General features: G+C 47.0%; 1 protein-coding gene across 2 annotated transcripts in view; it reads left to right on the forward strand.

Moving 5' to 3' along the window:
• Positions 1–2,919: 2,919 nt before the first annotated feature.
• TBC1D4 (TBC1 domain family member 4) overlaps positions 2,920–17,110 on the forward strand; it is a 98,455-nt gene continuing 84,264 nt past the window's right edge. Inside the window, exon 1 of one of the 2 annotated variants that reach the window (XM_083362293.1) lies at positions 2,920–3,754. In XM_083362293.1, the coding sequence (XP_083218419.1) occupies positions 3,317–3,754 (438 nt within the window). In that variant the 5' untranslated portion in view covers positions 2,920–3,316. The remainder of the gene's footprint in view (positions 3,755–17,110) is intronic. The other variant, XM_083362294.1, reaches the window with a different exon arrangement.

A 17,110-nucleotide genomic window follows, 5' to 3' on the forward strand; every position in this document is an offset into this window, starting at 1 on the left:
AACACACTCCTAACACATCAATTACGAAAGAATTTAATCGTCACCACAGACACTAACCTCTAACGGTATCCGAGAAACAAGAGGCAATAAAACACATCAAACTTGGGGAAAGCTTTATAGATGGCATTTAGATCCTAAAAAGTTAGCATGTATGCATCCAAATCAACCACCTAAGTGTCGGAGATGTGGTAGTGAAGAGGCAACTTATCATCATATATGGTGGACATGTAAAAATGTTAAAGCTTTTTGGATAAAAATATGGTGGATTTTTCAGAAAGTTTTTTAAGAAAAAAATAAGATTTACCCCGCAGTTATTTTTATTAGGGATTATTCCGGATTGTACTGTTATAGAAACTAAATTAATGTTACATTTAATAACGGCGGCCAGATTGTTGGTGGCGCAATATTGGAAGAAAGAAGATTTACCTACAGTAGAACAATGGATACTTAAAGTAATGGGAGTAGTGGAAATGGCGAAAGTTTCAGCATATTTTGAAAGATCAGTCCCAAGAAAAATATATTTTGGAATGGAAAAGATGGATTGATTATATTCAAAACAAATATGGGACTAGAAAGTTTCAAATAGCATATGAATAATTTTTAATAACTATAGAAGTGTTGTTATAATTATTTTAGTTTTGTTATAAGGGAGTTAAAGGGTGGAAGGTTTGTTAATGTTGTAATAGATATTTAGCATATGTTTGCTTAAGATTGCTATATGTAATACTCTGTATTCTGCTTTGGGAAGTCTGGGGGGGAATGGGGGAGGGTTGGTGGGGAGGGTTATTTTTTTCATTAAAACTTTGTAAAACTTTTCAATAAAAAACAAACAAACTTGGGGAAAGCCACAGGCTCAGATGGCCCCGGTAGCTCAGTAACATCAAAGCCCTGTTTCTGAACCTCAGCAACGTTTAAAGACCTGTGGACTTCAACTCCCAGAATTCCTCGGGATGCTGGCTGAGGAACGTCGGGAGTTGAAGTCCACAGATCTTAATAGTTGCTGAGGTCGAGAAACACCATAAAGCAGGGGTCTTCAAACTCGGCCCTTTTATGACTCATGGACTTCAACTCCCAGAATTCCTCAGCCAGGCATGCTGGCTGAGGAATTCTGGGAGTTGAAGTCCATGAATCATAAAAGGGCCGAGTTTGAAGACCCCTGCGCATAAAGAATTGGAAGAGGGGATTGTCCCAGCCGCCGACAACGGTAGAAGCAAAGGGGATGCTGCTCCAACGGTGCTGAGAAGAGGAACCATGCTTGATTTGCAAAGAAAAGGCATTTTATCTCGGAAACAACCCACCCCACCCCCTAACGCCCGGTGCATGCAGGTGTCTGGCGCCAAGAGCACGCCAAGGTGTGTGCACGGCCTGCTCCCGACGTCTCTGCAAGAAAACCAGGTGTTTGGCCGCTGTTGCACCTTCGCCAACAAGGCGAAGCTCCCCGAGAGTGCACAGCTGCTGTTTCCCAGGCAAAGGCGCGAGGTGTGCGTTGCCAGCAAGCCCGGGCATGCATCCTCCGCTGTGAGAGACGCAACTCGGGCGAGTCCCGTTGTGTTGCAGCCCGGAGCAGCTGGTCCCGCTCGAGGGCGGTCTAAAGCATTTACAAAGCGTGCCTGGCCCCGCTAATCGATTGATTTGCATTTTGTTAAAAGCCGCCCAAACGAACAGCAGAGATACCTAGGGCTCTGCATTTACGAAAGCCCGAGAGAAGAGGTGCTGCGCCCTTCGGGGGGGGGGGGGCGAGAGATGGGGGGGTGGCCTCCAAACCTCCCATTCGGGGGCTCCTGCTCCTTCCTCCCTAGCCCGCGAGGGTAGGACAAGAAGCGCTAGGTGGAAACTAATCCAGGAGAGAAGCAACCTAGAACTAAGGAGAAACATCCTGACAAGTGAGAACAATTAATTACTCAGTTTGAACAGCCTGCCTTGCAGAAGTGGTGAGTGCTCCCAACGCTGGAAGTTTTTAAGAAGAGACTGGACAACGAACTGAATGTGAAACTGCACTTTGCAGCAAAGTCTGTTGTGAAGTGAGATTGGGCAACCTGCCTGAGCAGAGGACTTGACCAGAAGACCTCCAAGATCCCTTACAACTATTCTATTCTATTCTATTCTATTCTATTCTATTCTATTCTATTCTATTCTATTCCATATTGTCTATTCTATTCTATTCCATTCCATATTGTCTATTCTATTCTATTCTATTCTATTCTATTCTATTCTATTCTATTCTATTCTATTCTATTCTATTCTATTCTATTTCATTCCATTCCATATTGTCTATTCTATTCTATTCCATTCCAGTCCATTCCATATTGTCTATTCTATTCTATTCTATTCTATTCTATTTCATATTGTCTATTCTATTCTATTCTATTCTATTCCAGTCCATTCCATATTGTCTATTCTACTCTATTCTATTCTATTCTATTCCATTCCATATTGTCTATTCTACTCCATTCCATTCCATTCCATATTGTCTATTCTATTCTATTCTATTCTATTCTATTCTATTCTATTCTATTCTATTCTATTCTATTCTATTCTATTCTATTCTATTCTATTCTATTCTATTCTATATTGTCTATTCCATTCCATTCCATATTGTCTATTCTATTCTATTCTATTCTATTCTATTCTATTCTATTCTATTCTATTCTATTCTATTCTATTCTATTCTATTCTATTCTATTCTATTCTATTCTATTCTATTCTATTCTATTCCATTCCATTCCATTTTCGGGGACAAGTCTGACTCAGCTCAAAAACCCTCCGAGGCTTTTCAAATCTTGGACTTCCTGGCGGCTGATCTGCCAGGACGCGTCTGCGGAGCTGGGAAGCCTCCCCCCCCCCTCCCGCGCCCAGCGCCGAGGTCTCCTCCTAATTGGCCCGCCAGCTTCACCCGGGGTGGAAACGGGCGCACCGTCAGAACTGGAGCACCAGCATTAGCAGCGGCAGCGGCAAGCGGAGGGGCAGGAAGGGAGGCGGCGCAGGCCCCGCGGCCCCTTTCCAACGCCAGCGGCTTGGCTGCCTTCCCGGCTGGGCAGGGCCAAGAAGCCGGCCACCCTCGGCCCGGCGGGAGCCCCACCAACCTCGCGGAGGGCTCTCGGGACACGCCGGGGGACGGGCTCCAGACCCCGCACGCCCGAAAGCGGGGGAGGCGAGGGCGGCGCGGCCCGAGGCGGCTCCGCGGACCCGTGCCTCCTTCCCGCTCCGGTCGGCGGCGGCGGCGGCGGCGGCGTGGCCGGGCGAGCAAGAAGGGGCGGCGGGCAACCGCGGAGGCGCTGCGGAGAGGAGGAGCCCGTGGCGGGAGCCAGCGAGCCCGATGGAGCCGGCGCCCTTCCCGCACCCGCTGGCCCCCGAGGCCGAGCCCGGTCCCGGGCCGGGCCGGCCGGCCGGCGAGAAGCGTTTCCGACTCTGGTACGTGGGCTGTTCGAGCTTGGACCGGCGAGCCACGTTGCCCATGTTGCCCTGGCTGATGGCCGAGGTGCGGAGGCGCAGCCAGAAGCCCGAGCCGGGCGCGTCCCCGGCGCGGGAGGTGCTGCTCCTGCTGGGCGCGCCCACCCTGCGCTGCGTGCCCTCCTCGCCCGGCGGAGTCCCCGGCTCGGCCGTCTTCATCTTCGAGCACAAGGCGCAGCACATCTCCCGCTTCGTCCACAACAGCCAGGACCTCACCTACTTCGCCTACCTGATCAAGGCGCAGCCCGACGACCCCGACTCGCCTGTCGCCTGCCACGTCTTCCGGGCCACCGACCCCAACCAGGCAAGAGTGTGCGCGCGTGTGCGGGGCTGGGGTGGGGGGGAAATGTAAATAATAATAATAATAATAATAATAATAATAATAATAATAATAATAATAATAATAATAATAATAATAATAATAATAATAATAAACCTTTATTGTCAAAGTACAACATGTGTACATTGAGATTAGCTGAGCCTTCCGCCCCTGCTCTCTTCTCCCAACACACAGTGACAACAAACCCTGCTGGGTGGCTTCTCGGCCAGGAGCAGAAGCGGGGCACCTTGAGGTCCTCCAGCACCACCTCCCCGCCCACGCTTTCCAGATGGGGGTTGTGGCCTTCTGAGCCTTTTTCATCTTTCCCAATTGGTTTTTCCCCCCTGGCTAGCACACCACCACCACCACCCCGCGGAGGGGGGTGGGGGTAAACTGGGGAGGGGGAGGAGGTTGGGAGGAAGAGAGAAGCCACTTGCCAGTTGTCCTGGCTGCTGTGGGCCAGATCACCACTCTCCAGTTGTAGGTGGGGTGAAAAGACTTGAACCTGGGCTGCTAATCAGAGATGGGGGTGGGCTTACAAGGCAGGATGACCTGGATGCCCAGTTTTAGAAAAAAAAACGAAGGGAGCCTGTAGGTCATCTAGTCCAACCTTCCCCCCCACACACACACAAGCAGGGGCCCCTATACCACAGGTCTGCAACCCGCGGTTCCGGAGCCGCATGCGGCTCTTTCAGCCGTCTCCTGCGGCTCCCAGTCCTCTGCCATGTGCAATCCAAAAAAAGAAAAAAATGGGACTAAAAAAGTTCAACCAATCAATTCAAATATGCAGGGTAGGTCCATATCTCGCCTTGGCTCCACTCTTCAGTCAAACCCTGCTCTGCGCATGTACGCGCATGTGCACACATTTTTTGCGGCTCCCAGTTTTTCCTTTTGTGAGGGAACCGGTTCCGAGTGGCTCTTTCACTGTTTCAGGTTGCTGACCCCTGCCCTATACCATTTCTGACAGATGGCAGTCCAGCCTCTTCTTGAAAGCTTCCAGTGATGAAGCTCCCGCAACACCTGAAGGCAAATTGTTCCATCCCTTGATTGTTCTCACTGTCAGAAAAATTCTCCTTATTTCCAGGTTGAATCTCCCCCCTGATCAATTTCCATCTGTTATTCTTTGTCTGGCCTTCGGGTGCTTTGGAAAATAGGTTGACCTCCCCTCCTCTCCGTGACAGCCCCTCAAATATGGGAACACCGCTATCATGTCTCCCCCTGGTCCTTCTCTTCACTAGACTTAGCCATGCCCTGATCCTGTAACCGTTCTTCATATGATTTTCTTCATATGATTTAGCCTCCGGTCCCCTAACCATCTTTATTGCTCTTCTCTGCGCTTTTTCTAGAGTCTCAACATCTTTGTTATAGGGTGGAGACCAAAACTGGTTGCAGTATTCTAGGTGTGGTCTTACTAAGGCTTTATAGAGTGGGATTAGCACCTTACGTGATCGTGATTGAATCCCTCTGTTAACACAACTTAACAACTGTGGCTGATTCAATGATCGTGTGTTTGTGTGTGTGTGTGTGTGTGTGGTGTGGGTGGGTGTGGGGGTGTGGGTGTGGGTGTGAGGCCCAGTTAGCCCTTCAATGGAGAGAGCAGGAGATCTAAAACCTCCAGGCTAGACGGGGACATGGGAAAACCTTACGGAAAGAAGGCAGAGGAAGCTATCTTCAACTGTTACCTGGAAAATTGGATGCATACATATCCATCCTTGTGGTCTCGGGAATCAGGTATGCTTGAGGGAAACAGCTTGAGCAAGGTAGGAACTCTCTGGGGCTTCTTGACCTGCTGGATGAGCAGGAAGGCAGAGGGATGGCAGGTCCAGTTGAGCTTGGTGGAGGCTTCGCACCTCTGTATCATTTTTGCGCTAGTCTCTCCCCTTCCTGCTTCCTCAAACCAAAGTATGGCCGGGCTTCTGGTTACTCTTGCTTGCTTGTATCTCAGAGCTTAGGAGCCGTGGAAGCACCTCCTGATAGGAAGCTTTTGGTTTTCGAGCCGAGTGCGATGCCTTGTGGCACCAGCGAACCCCATTCCCAACATGATGGCAGGTGAGGGATTCCTTCCCCTGGAAGACCTCACATGCCAGCAGGTTGGTTCACTTTCTTGAAGGAGGACTGGCTTGACTTGGAACTGAAACTTAGTAGATGTGTTGGTCCTTTCTCCTGCCTGAACCTGTGAAAGATGCCTTGTGTTAGAAAAGGGTTTTTCAAACTTGGCCTTTTTATGGCTTGTGGACTTCCAACTCCCAGAATTCCTCAGCCAGCGTGCCTGGCTGAGGAATTCTGGGAGTTGAAGTCCACAAGTCATAAAAGGGCCAAGTATGAAGACCCCGGCATTAGAATATTCCCTAAACGAGAGAATCCCAGGAATGCTGTCTACGTGGTTCCTTGAGGTCAAATGGAGAAGCAAAAAAGAGGGGCATCTTGGAATGGATAGAGGAGGATGTTTCAGCTGTGTTAGTGTGTTAGGACGCTGAGCTTGTCGATCAGAAGGTCGGCAGTTTGGCGGGTCGAATCCCGACTGCCGCGTAGCAGAGTGAGCGCCTGTTACTCATCCCAGCTTCTACCAACCTAGCAGTTTGAAAGCATGTAAAAATGCAAGTAGAAAAATAGGGACCACTATGGTGGGAAGGTAACAGCGCTCCGTGCGCCTTTGGTGTCTAGTCATGCCGGCCACATGACCACGGAGACGTCCTCGGACAAGTGCTGGCTCTTTGGCTTTGAAACGGAGATGAGCACCGGCCCCTAGAGTCGGAAACGACTAGCACGCATGTGCGGGGGAAACTTTACCTTTATCTTTTTGCATATATTCAAGTAAAATAAAGACAGAATAACAGAGTTGGAATTGACCATGGAGGTCTTCCTGCTCAGGCAGGAAACCCTCTACCATTTCAGACCAATGGCTCTCCAATCTCTTCTTAAAAACCTCCAGTGATGGAGCACCCACAACTTCTGAAGCCACGTTGTTCCACCAATTAATTGTTCTAACTGTCAGGAAATTTCTCCTTAGTTCTAGTTTGGTTCTGCCCTTGATTAGTTTCCATCCATTGCTGCTTGTCCTGCCTTCCGGTGCTTTGGAGAATAGGTTGACCCCCTTCTTCTTTGGGGCAGCCCTTTAGATATTGGAAGATTGCTATCATGTCACCCCCTAATCCTTCTTTCCTTACACTAGACTAGAAATACTCAATCCCTGCAACCGTACTTCATATGTTTTATCCTCCCGTTCCCTAATCATCTTTGTTGCTCTTCTCTGCACTCTTTCTAGAGTCTCGACATCTTTTTCTTTATATTGTGGTGACCAAAACTGGATGCAACATTCCAACATAGGGGAATCCCCATCTATCCTTTAGTTTCCTGGTCCATTGAGAGCAAGATGCTGGCGTTCCCTCTTTGTGATGCTTTCAGGATCTGTTTGCTGGTCAGGATATGTGCAGAAAGGAAGGCAAATGGGAGGAGAGATGGATTTGGGGAGGAGAGAGAGGGAGAGAGAGGGGGAGAGAGAGAGAGAGAGAAGTTTTGGGGAAGAATTCAAATACTTCTGTGTCTCAAAATGTAACTTCCTTTCCCCCCCCCTTCCTTGGGAGACTCCTTTAACAGCAAACCTTTCTGCTTGAGGAGACTCTGTATTTAGAACAGGAATTCTCCCTCAGGGCTAATGTGATGCATACCCATGTGTCTCACCAATTCCCCAGGAAACAAACATTGAAAGATCAGCAGTGTGTGACAAGAGACCAGATGAACAAGGGTGAGATTTCTGACCTTTTTTTTTTTTTTTTGGCACAAGCCTGTGAAATCACCGGTGGTCACGTGGTCTTGGAAACCTCGGATGTAATCTCCAGCAGAAGAATTCTGAACCAGCTGCCAAAGGAATGATAGCAGTGTTCCAATATCTAAGGGGCTGTCGCAGAGAATCGGGGCTCAGCCTATTGTCCTGAAGGCAGGACAAAGAGGCAATGGATGGAAACTAAACAAGGAGAGAAGCAACTTAGAAATAAAGACAACAGTGATAGTGAGAACAATCAGTCAGTGGAAAAGCTTGCCTCCAGAAGTTTTGGATGCTCCATCACTGGAGGCCTTGCCTCTGTTAGCCATGCCCCACCCCCACCCCCCAAACCCAGCACTTCCTGCAAATCCAGTTTTCCATGTTCATGAGACAGAAAAGATCAATATCCGGCTTGGGAAAAACCTTTCCTTGCTTGCCGTTTCATCCCAAGCTCTTGGCACCCCTTTATTCTGCAGCTGGAGAGACGTCCCATATGTTTAAATAGCTCTGATCCAAGCAAAGAAGTATTTTTGAGTTTTCCAGGGTTTTGCAATAACAAATTTGGCAGCCTCTTGACCGAACTCAAATCAATTAGTTATGCTGCGCCAGCTGAAGAATCCTGTCAAAGGAACCATTAAGCGTGCGTTCTCTTAAGGTTCCTGCATTCAGCATTCAAAACTTCTTTGAAATTTCTCTGGTAGTTTGAACATGGCCACGTTGTGCAGATTCTCCTGTGGCTGCCTTGGCCTTGCAGTGAGACGGCAGAGAGGCCAAGGGGCAGCGCTGGGTCTTCTGTCCCAGGCTGTCTAGTGATCCAGGCCCTTCATCCCTGCCCTGGGGGCTTTGGGCCCCTTTGCTGCTTAGCCAGGAGTTCCTGGAAGAAGCACAAGGCAAGCCTGGAACGTGTCCTTCAGCCTTGGGTGATGCTGATGGAACAAGTGATGGTTTTTTCTATCCCAAAGGGAGTGGGACGAAGGTCTGTTATAATCTGCTTTAGAAAGGTGAGAAATTTCTTTGGACTCTGGGACTTCATAAAATTATGTACCTACCGTAACAACAGGGACGCGGTGGCTCAGTGGGTTAGGACGCTGAGCTTGTCGATCAGAAGATCGGCAGTTTGGCGGGTCGAATCCCGAGTGCCGCATAACAGAGTGAGCGCCTGTTACTCGTCCCAGCTTCTGCCAACCTAGCAGTTTGAAAGCACGTAAAAATGCAAGTAGAAAAATAGGGACCACTACAGTGGTAACAGCGTTCCGTGCCCCTTTGGCGTCTAGTCATGCCGGCCACATGACCACGGAGACATCCTCGGACAAACGCTGGCTCTTTGGCTTTGAAACGGAGATGAGCACCGGCCCCTAGAGTTGGAAACGACTAGCACACATGTGCGGGGGAACCTTTACCTTTACTTTTTACCATAACAACAGATCCTGGTTTTGCAGATTGCGAGGTCTGTGTCTCCTCTGTTTCCTAGTTAAGCCCATCTTTGGAAAGTGCTCTAAGACACAGAGACCCCCTGAGTTGCAGGACAATTTCAGCCCAATGGGCCTGTGTTTGTTTCTTTGGGGGCAGCAGATAGGAACAAAGCTGGAACAGTACTTCCAAAAGCGGCTGGTCCTTCAAAGCTTCAGGAAGCTGTGGCAGAAAGAAACCACGGACAGCTTTAAGGGTGGAAATTGTATTTAGATATATTCTCCACTGTTAGGTATTGGGGGTGGGCAAGGACCAGAGAACCCCACAGCCAAACTCTTAAAACTACATTTTGATCCCAGTTAAGCAAAATAAAGTAATGCAGGAAACTCTTAATAAAGAAAGTACCCATTTCCTTTGCTTAAACTTCCATTTTAAATTCTGTTTGGAGGAAGTTTGTTAGCTCACAGTATTGGGCTGAGGAAGGATAAGCAAGAAGCAAGTTATTTTAGACAGAATCAGAAAAAAAAGAGAGTTTAAAGGTCAAATTTCAAAGCTTGTCTATGCTGAGGATTGAATAAGGTAAGGCAATTTAAGCATGAAGCGTTTAATTAAATCAGGGGTCTTCAAACTTGGCCCTTTTATGACTTGTGGACTTCAACTCCCAGAATTCCTCAGCCAGCCAGGGCTGGCTGAGGAATTCTGGAAGTTGAAGTCCACAAGTCATAAAAGGGCCATGTTTGAAGACCCCTGAATTAAATGATAGGTTCCACCTCCCGTGATAGATGATGCTCAGTGAGAGAATCAGGTTTGCCCCAAAATATTTTGGGACAACTTCCTTCTGGGCTAAATCTCAGAGGGCTTCAAGGCTGAATGAATTTTGGAAAGGTCATAAAAGCGAATGTGCAACTGGTATTTTTTACTCTGTTTTCACAGCTGAATTTTCTTTTCCTACTGGAATGTGGATTGAGTCTGCAGTAGGTTCAGTTTACTAATCCGTAATTAATCCATTGCAATAATAACTCCCTAAAGTTGTTTGTTCATTTATCTTATTTTATCACATGCATAGTAAAGCCGGAATTCCCTTAGTTGTTCTTGTGTTTTCTAGAAAATGTATGTTTCCTTTTCAGAAGAAAGTGTACATTCATTTCCCTTGTACGTTGTATTAAGTTGCGTAACTTCCAGCAGCTGGGTTGAGCAGAAATAACAGAGTTGGAAGGGACCTTGGAGGTCTTTTAGCCCAACCTCTGCTCAAGCAGGAGACCCTACACCATTCCAGACAAGTGGCTGTCCAGTCTCTTCTTAAAAGCCTCCAGCGTTGAAGCGCCCGCAACTTCTGAAGGCTAGCGCTATTTCCACTGGTTAATTGTTCTCGCTGTTAGGAAATTTCTCCTTAGCTTTTGGTTGCTTCTCTCCTTGATTAGTCTCCATCCGTTGCTTCTTGTCCAGCCTTCAGGACAATAGGAGGACCCACCCCCTTCTTCTTTGTGACAGCCCCTCAATTATTGGAAGACTGCTACCATGTCAGCCCTGGTCCTCCTTTTCACTAGAGCCAGGGGTGTCAAACTCAATTTCATTGAGGGCCGCATCAGCATTGCGGTTGCCCTCAGGGTGGCCGGGTGGGTGTGGCCAGGGTGGGCGTGGCCTACTGGGTGGGCATGGCTAGAGTGCGTATGGCCTACTGGGTGGGCGTGGCCAGCTCTACATGGTTCGCATCAAGGGTGCCTATGGGGGCCTGGACAGGAGTGGGACAGATCTGAGGGTCTCTGGCAGGAGGAGGGTCTCTGGGCCAGGGCCAAGGCAGTGGGGGCCATTCCCTCACTGTTTCCAGGATGGCTTCGCGGGCCGCATGAAACCACTTCGCAGGCTGGATCCGGCCCCCGGGCCTTGTGTTTGACATGTCTGCACTAGACTAAACTTACCCAACTCCTGCAACCTGTTCTTCATTTGCTTTAGCCTCCAGCCCCCCCCCCCTAATCATCTTTGGGGCTCTGTGCACAGGTGGCCATCACTGTTTTAAGAAGTCTTGAACAGCCCTTCTCTAGTCTTTTTTTTCAAGATTTGGTTAATTATTAATCTCTTGGTGCTGACTGCTTGAAGGTATTTAGCATAACAAAGAGAGAGTTTAATGAGACAGTCAAGGTTCAGGAGCAGCCCTACTACTTTAAAACTGCCTGAGTCAATATTATGATAATTAGCAAGGAAGGGCACCTTTCCCCTGAATTGGGTGTTGGTGCAAAAGAGTCTCAACAGGAGTTACCTCTGATTTGCTGATATGGAGGGGAAGGTGGTTTAACATTAAGAAAACCAAGATCATGGTATCCGGCCTTCTCAATTCCTGGTAAATAGATGTGGAAGAAATGGAGGTAGTGACAGATTTTATTTTCCTGGGCTCCAAGATCACTGCAGTTGGGGACTACAGCCAAGCAATTAAAAGACGTTTGCTCCTGGGGAGGAAAGCCATGGCAAATCTAGACAGCACACTAAAAAGCAGAGACATCACCCTGTCAACAAAAGTGCGTATAGTCAAGGCTATGGTCTTCCCAGTTGCAATGTATGGCTGTGAAAGTTGGACCGCAAGAAAGGCTGAGCGCCAAAGAATTGAGGCCTTTGAACTATGGTGCTGGAGAAGACTCCTGCGAGTCTCTTGGACTGCAAGGCGATCAAACCGGTCAGTCCTAGAGGAGATCAACCCTGAATGCTCTTTAGAAGGCCAGATCCTGAAGTGGAAACTCAAATCCTTTGGCCACCTAATGAGAAGGAAGGACTCGCTGGAGAAGAGCCTAATGCTGGGAAAGGTTGAGGGCAAGAGAAGAAGGAGACGACAGAGAATGAGGTGGCTGGATGGAGTCACTGAAGCAGTAGGCGTGAGCCTAAATGGACTCCAGAAGATGGTAGAGGACAGGAAGGCCTGGAGGAACGTTGTCCGTAGGGTCGTGATGGGTCGGACACGACTTCGCAACTAACAACAACAAGGAGAAGGTGGTACAGCTGAGGATCTCAAATTGCCAGTAGAATCTCAGACTGGGCGTGGCTAGATGCATTTCTTGTGGAGACAGGGGTAAAGCCATTCCCAGATAGTCCTCAACCTACGACCACCATTGAGTCCAACATTTCTGTTGCTAAGTGAGACAATTGCGAAGTGAGCTTTGCCCCCATTTTACGACCTTTCCTACCAAACTTGTTAAGGTGGATCATTGCAGTGGTTAAGTTAGTAAGACGGTCATTAAGTGAAACTGGCTTTCCCCTTGGTGATAAAAGATGACCAGGATAATAATACAACCGTCATAGATACAGTACATGCCAGTTGCCATGGATCTGAATTTTGATCATGTGACCACGGGGATACCGCAACGGTTGTTAAGTGTGAAAAATGGTCATAAGTCACTTTTTTCAGTGCCATTGTAACTTTGAACGGTCAGTAAATGAACTGTTATAGATCGGGGATTACCTATAGAACGGGTCCCCAACCCCTGGTCTGTGGACCAGTACCAGTCCACGACATGCTAGCAACCGGGCCGCACAAACAAGCAAAGCCCCATCCGCGAGATGCAGGCAGCACACAAAACCACGCACCCTCCGGTCCACGGAAAAACCTCTCTCCACGGAAGCGGTCCCTGGTGCCCAAAAGATTGGGGGCCTCTGCTATTGAAGATTTATGCTCTATGCAGAAAGCTGTGCTTTTATAAGGCCTGTGCGGCAGGGCTACCAATTCTGCAGGTCCATTTCTACCCATGGCTGAGTCAACAGATCCTCAGCGGTTCCTTTGAAGACTTGCAGATCACCTGTTCTTGATCCCAAGACCATTCTCTCTGGCTGGGGACCTAAACCCTGGCTCTTGCCCCATCCCGTCGTTTCTTGCCCATGGCACGTGTTGTGATTTAATTATCCGTTAGCAGAAGGCTGGCTGTAGCCTTATAGATTCGCATTATCTTAGGCATCAAAGGAGGGGAAGTGCCTTGTACTCCAGAAAAAAAAGGACAGGATATAAATATAGTAAACACATCTTGATACTAAATAAATAAATACATCTTTAATGCCGCAGTGCTTCAGAACAGAGTTGTTTCCTTGTGGTTCTGTAGCATTGCAAATCAGTCTTTAGAAAGTTTATTAAGTCAGCTGAGAGGAGGCCTTAAGCTCTTCAAACTTCTATCTCAGTTTTGGATTATTTTTGTCTGGGATACTTGAAGTGTCCCCTTGAAAATGCCTTGGAACACCTTAAAATTCACTCACAGTGGTTTTAAAGACCTGATTTTAATTCAGCAGAGCTCCAATCTTATCTGTAGCCAGCCTAACGATGCGTGGAATATAATTTTAAAGTTTCATGCTAAAGACAGGTTCACTCTTCCTAGTGGCAAAATACTTCCCGTGAATGTATTTCATATGTATTTCATACCCACCGCCTAATTTGTTCTTCTGACAGGCGTAATTAACCTTTCTCAGCCAAATCAGCCCAGCCTAAGATTGAGAGCTGATTCAATCCGTGGTTTGGGGTGTGAGTAGCATTATGGCTGCTCCTGCACCTTCTCTCCCCTCCTTGTTCAAGGCAGGTCCTGCCCTCCTGATGTTTTGAAAGAGCCTCAAGACCTGGCTCTGCCAGATGTGTGGGGACCCAATGGTCGGGGGAGCTTTACACTGGAGGTGGTTAACTAGTTAAAATTCTGTGCTGCCTCCTCACCCCACCACCACCGTGCTTCCTTCTTTGCCATCTTGATTTTATCTGTTAATGTTTTCATTTGCTGTGTTTTTGTAATGGCTGTTTTTAATATTTTTTTGTCCCCAATGTTTTTTTTTTATGTTGTAAGTTGCCCATTGTATACAAGATGGGCATCATCATGAAAGACGAGTTGGCTTCTCCCCTTCTTGTAGAGTAGTTTTTGTCTATGTCAGGGGTAGGCAACCTTGGCTCTTTTATAACTCGTGGACTTCAACTCCCAGAATTCCTGAGCCAGCTGGCTCAGGAACTCTGGGAGTTGAAGTCCACGAGTCATAAAAGAGCCAAGGTTGCCTATACCCCTGGACTATGTGAAGTGAATCTTCTGAAACAGTCCCTGATTCACACAAGCATTAAGGCATGCTTTGTTTTAGCCATGATGGGGCTCACCCCAACAGGAAATCATAAACCATGGTTTATAAACCATCAAGGATTAGCTTTTTCACCAGCTAAAGCTAATGCTGCTTGGGGGGTGTATGAAAGCCCTAATAAGCAGGCATATACATAGAATGAAGGCTACTGCTAAGCTTGTAAGCCGCCCTGAGTCTTCGGAGAAGGGCAGGATATAAATGGAATTAAAATAAAAAAAATAAAAATAAAGCAACCTCATTCAAAGTGAATGTAATAGTTGAACCTGCCCACCCTGGACCAAGACCTTCAGAGGGGGCCTTCATCCTAGAACATCCTAGAATTTGAGGAGAAGGTCTAGACTTTTGAACATTTCCTTTTCGATGCCAGTTTCTGCATTTTCAAATTACTGTTGTGGAACAGAGGCTTTCTTGATTGGCAAGAAGATTGAATTGCATTTTGTATGTCGTGCTGCAGGGAAACTTGCAGCTGTTTTACAATAACTTCATCAAATCTTGGAAAACAGATTAAAGGTCATAACATGATTTGCTGCTGGGAAAATGCTGGCTTCTTGTTTCCATAAACAAATGATCTGAAATTACCGCGTGCCATGGAAGGGGTTAATTTCTCCAGCATTTCTTTTTATCTTTTTCTTGAAAACACTACTTGGACGCTGAGAAAGAGAGAGAAAAAAGGCAGCTTGATAGAAAACGAGAATCTGAAACAACACCAAGAAAGTGGAGATATGAGACCAGAATGAAAATTGTTATGTTTAATACTGGGACCCAGCCACCACCATCAACAATAAAATGACTTGCTGCATTATTTCCAAATGCTTTATTGCCAATGCATTTTGAATGATCATCCTTGCAAAGCTGCACTTTGAAACTTTGCTCATGGTGACTTGAATACAATAAAGCAATTTTGCTCATCCAACAGATTTCCCTTGATAAAAATATCATAATTCAAAAAGCTTTAACACAATAACAGAGTTGGAAGGGATCTTGGAGGTCTTCTAGTCTGGCCCCCTGCTCAAGCAGGAGACCCTATACCATTTCAGACAAATGGTTGTCCAATCTCTTCTTAAAAACAACTTCCAGTGATGGAGCACCCACAACTTCTGGAGGAAAACCGTTCCACTGATTGGTTATTTTCACTGTCAGGAAATTTCTCCTTAATGATGATGATGATGATGATGATGATGATGATGATGATGATAACTTTATTGTCACTTTGAATGTACACCAATCGGCATATATCAAAATGAAATTTCGTTGCATACAGCTCTCAAACGGTCACCACCTCCGATATATACTCCTTGTTCGGGGCCCGCTCAAATTTCACATTGTCCATTTTAGTCTCTAGGGAGTGAACGATGGCAAAGAGGACAGATGGAAATGGGGCTCCATGTGGATTAGCCCTCAAATTCGCTTGTGTTCTGACAACCTCGCCCTCTTTCCTTTTTCTGATACTGACTCTTCCACCCTTTCCTTAAAGAGGCCTTGCTTCTTTTCGCCCCTGGAGCACGCTGCCGCTGCCACCAACTCCTCCAAAAGCCTCTCTCTCTTCCTCTGGGCCTGCCGACAGCCTCATCCAGTTCCTTTGCTCCATAAGCTCCAGGTCCTCTCCTCCTCTGGAAACAGCCCTGATTTGGAGTAGAATCCATCATTGGGCCAGCAGTCAGATCTTGCTGCTGGTAGAACAAATTCAAACAGTGCCAACGATTTTTAACGATCTCACCAACAGTTCCAAAACAACTAGAAACTCGCCAGGCCAGCAAAGATTGTCGGTTGTATGTCGTATGTTACCTTAGTTCCACCATGTTGCTCAAACACATTAAAATCTTCCTGATCATGTGGCCTATAGCCCTTACTATCCCTCCCAAAACTATTCGCCTTCAAGAGCCAATGCAGCTGCAGCCATTCCAGGCGCCGCCATCTTAGAACATATTAATTCTTAATTCTAGGTTGGAGCACTCCTTGATACGTTTCCATTTGTTACTTCTTGTCTTGCCCTCCAGTGCTTTGTAAAATAGAGTGCCCCTCTCTACTTTGTGCCAGTCTTTCAAATGTTGGAAGACTACTATCAGGTTACCCCAGTGCTTCCCTTAGACCCAGTTCCTGCAACTGTTCATTATATGTTTCAGCCTCCAGTCCCTTAATAGTCTTTGTTGCTCTTCACTGCAGTCTTTCAATCTAGAGTCTCAACATTTTTATTTTTTATTTTGGTATCCTGGTGACCAGAACGGAAGGATTTGCAATGGGCCTCTCCAGATAGATAGTGGGAGCAAGCGTCATTGGTCACGCTGCACTGGGTTGAAATTATCTGAATAGAGCAATCAGAGCTTTCACAAAAGGGCCCTTTTAAAATTTGGGCCAAGGTGGTGGCACCGAAATCTTAAATAATAACATCAAAGAAATTCTGCATTTGCTTGAGCACTGTAATATCTGCATGATTGTGGGGGAAAAATACTGTTTGGGTGAATTTGAGCAGGACAAGCCTCAGCCTTGTAAAGAAACTGTTTTCTGTTTGGGCTGCAGGTCATGTGAGTTATATTCCAAGGTCGGCTAAAAGCTCTTCCCCTTCAGCCTAGCAGAAATTAATAATCTCCCTGACATGGCAAACTGTAGCCTTCTTTAATTTTAAAGCCTGGGAACAAAAGAAGAGGAGGCTCAACCAAAGCACCCGAAGGCAAGACAAGAAAGAATGGGTGGAAACTAATCAAGGAGAGAAGCGACTTGGAATTAAGGAGAAACTTAACAGTGAGGACAGTTAACCAGTGGAACAGCTTGCCTCCAGAAATTGTGGGTGCTTCATCACTGCAGGCTTTTAAGAAGAGACTGGACAGCCACTTGTCTGAAATGGTGTGGCTTGAGCAGGGGGTTGGACAAGAGGGCCCCCAAGGTCCCTTCTTAGCAATATTCTGTATGTTGTGTGTTTAAATCAGCTGATTCAGTACATACTGTAGATCTTTTCCCTCTGACTCTTGATGGCCAGGCAGGGTTTGTAGAAGTCTAAAGCTGTCTCTTCTTTCTCCCCAGGGATCTCTAGCCAAGGATTATCCTATTTGCTTTCTTGCCTCAAAAAAGCCCCCATCCAGTGATAGAGC

This window comes from Vipera ursinii (assembly GCF_947247035.1).
Source record: "Vipera ursinii genome assembly, chromosome: 4".
Classification (NCBI taxonomy): Eukaryota; Metazoa; Chordata; class Lepidosauria; order Squamata; family Viperidae; genus Vipera; species Vipera ursinii.